Consider the following 1,388-nt stretch of genomic DNA (forward strand, 5'->3'; position numbering starts at 1 on the left):
CCACCACCACCGCCGGTGCCTCGGCAGCAAGAACGCCAACAACTCGCGGAGCCCGCTGGTGGCCTTCCCGCTGGAGGTGCGGGCGGCCACCCGCCTCTCCTCCTACGGGTGAGTGCTCCCCCAGCGCGCCGCGCCTCGCTGGGGTGGGCCGGGGGGACGTGGGGCACCGCTGACCCCCTGCCCTCCGTTCCCACCCCCGCCACCCCCACCCGCAGCGTCTCCCGGCCCGAAGCCGTGACCCTCCCCAGCGGGGGGACGCCGTGGCGGGCGCCCCAGCAGGAGCAGGACGTGGGGCCCGAGGTGGAGCACGTCTATGAGGTGAGGCTGGGGTCTCCCCGTGGGTGTCTGTGTCCTCCCCCCATCGTGGGTGTCCGTGTCACCTACTCACAGGTGTCCCTGGTCCCACCATAGGTGCCCGTGTCCCCAGCTCCATAGGGGTCCATGTTCCCAACACCCRTGGGTGTCTGTGTCCACCCTGTGGGTGCCCATGTGTCTAACCCCATGGGTATCTGTGTCTCCAGCCTGTGCCCCTCCCCATGGGTGTCCCTGTTACCCCGCTACGGGTGTCCGTGTCCCCCCCCCCGAAGGTCCGTATCCCTCCATGGGTACCCGTATCCCCATGCCCCTCCATAGGTGCACATGTCCCACCCCTTGGGGGTTCATATCCCTCCCATGGGTGCCTATGTTCTCCCCTATGGGTGTCCATGTCCGAGGTCCTCTCCATTGGCATCAGCGTCCTCCTCATGGGTGCCCATGTCCCACCCTTCGGGGGTCCATGTCCTTCCATGGGTACCTATGTCCCTGTGCTCCTCCGTGGTTGCACGTGTCCCACCCCTTGAGGGTCTGTATCCCTCCCATGGGTGCCTGTGTCCCCATGTCCTCCCCATGGGTGCCCACGTCCCACCTCGTGAGGGTCCATGTTCCCTCCATGGGTGCCCATGTCCCACCTCCTGGGTGACCATGACGCCGTGTCCTCCCCATGGGTGCCCACGTCCCACCTCGTGAGGGTCCGTGTTCCCTCCATGGGTGCCCATGTCCCACCTCCTGGGTGACCATGACGCCGTGTCCTCCCCATGGGTGCCCACGTCCCACCTCGTGAGGGTCCATGTTCCCTCCATGGGTGCCCATGTCCCACCTCCCAGATGACCGCAGTGCCGTGTCCTCCCCGAGGGTGCCCACGTCCCACGCCGTGGCAGGGGGTGGGTGTCCCCATGCCGTGGGGCCCGTGTGGGTGCCGCGCGCCCCACGCCTCGGCGCCGTGCAGGTGGTGAACGAGGGCCCCAGCGCCATCAGCCACGGCACCCTGGAGCTGCGCTGTCCCCTGAGCCACCGCGGCAAGCCCCTGCTGCTCGTCACCGGCCACTCGGGACCCCCCAACTGCTCCGCCA

At 68.6% G+C, this 1,388-nt stretch overlaps 1 protein-coding gene across 1 annotated transcript in view; it reads left to right on the forward strand.

The window, feature by feature from the left end:
* Positions 1-1,334, forward strand: part of LOC146583948 (integrin alpha-5-like) — a gene marked incomplete at both ends in the record, with an annotated part of 7,883 nt that extends 6,549 nt beyond the window's left edge. Inside the window, 4 exons of the mRNA XM_085325690.1 lie at positions 28-108; positions 216-318; positions 714-789; positions 1,143-1,334. Coding sequence (XP_085181816.1) covers positions 28-108; positions 216-318; positions 714-789; positions 1,143-1,334 — 452 coding nt within the window. The remainder of the gene's footprint in view (positions 1-27; positions 109-215; positions 319-713; positions 790-1,142) is intronic.
* Between the last annotated feature and the right edge of the window lie 54 nt (positions 1,335-1,388).

This window comes from Rhea americana, unplaced genomic scaffold, assembly GCF_003343005.1.
Source record: "Rhea americana isolate MKP2758 unplaced genomic scaffold, rheAme1 scaffold_993, whole genome shotgun sequence".
Taxonomy (NCBI): domain Eukaryota; kingdom Metazoa; phylum Chordata; class Aves; order Rheiformes; family Rheidae; genus Rhea; species Rhea americana.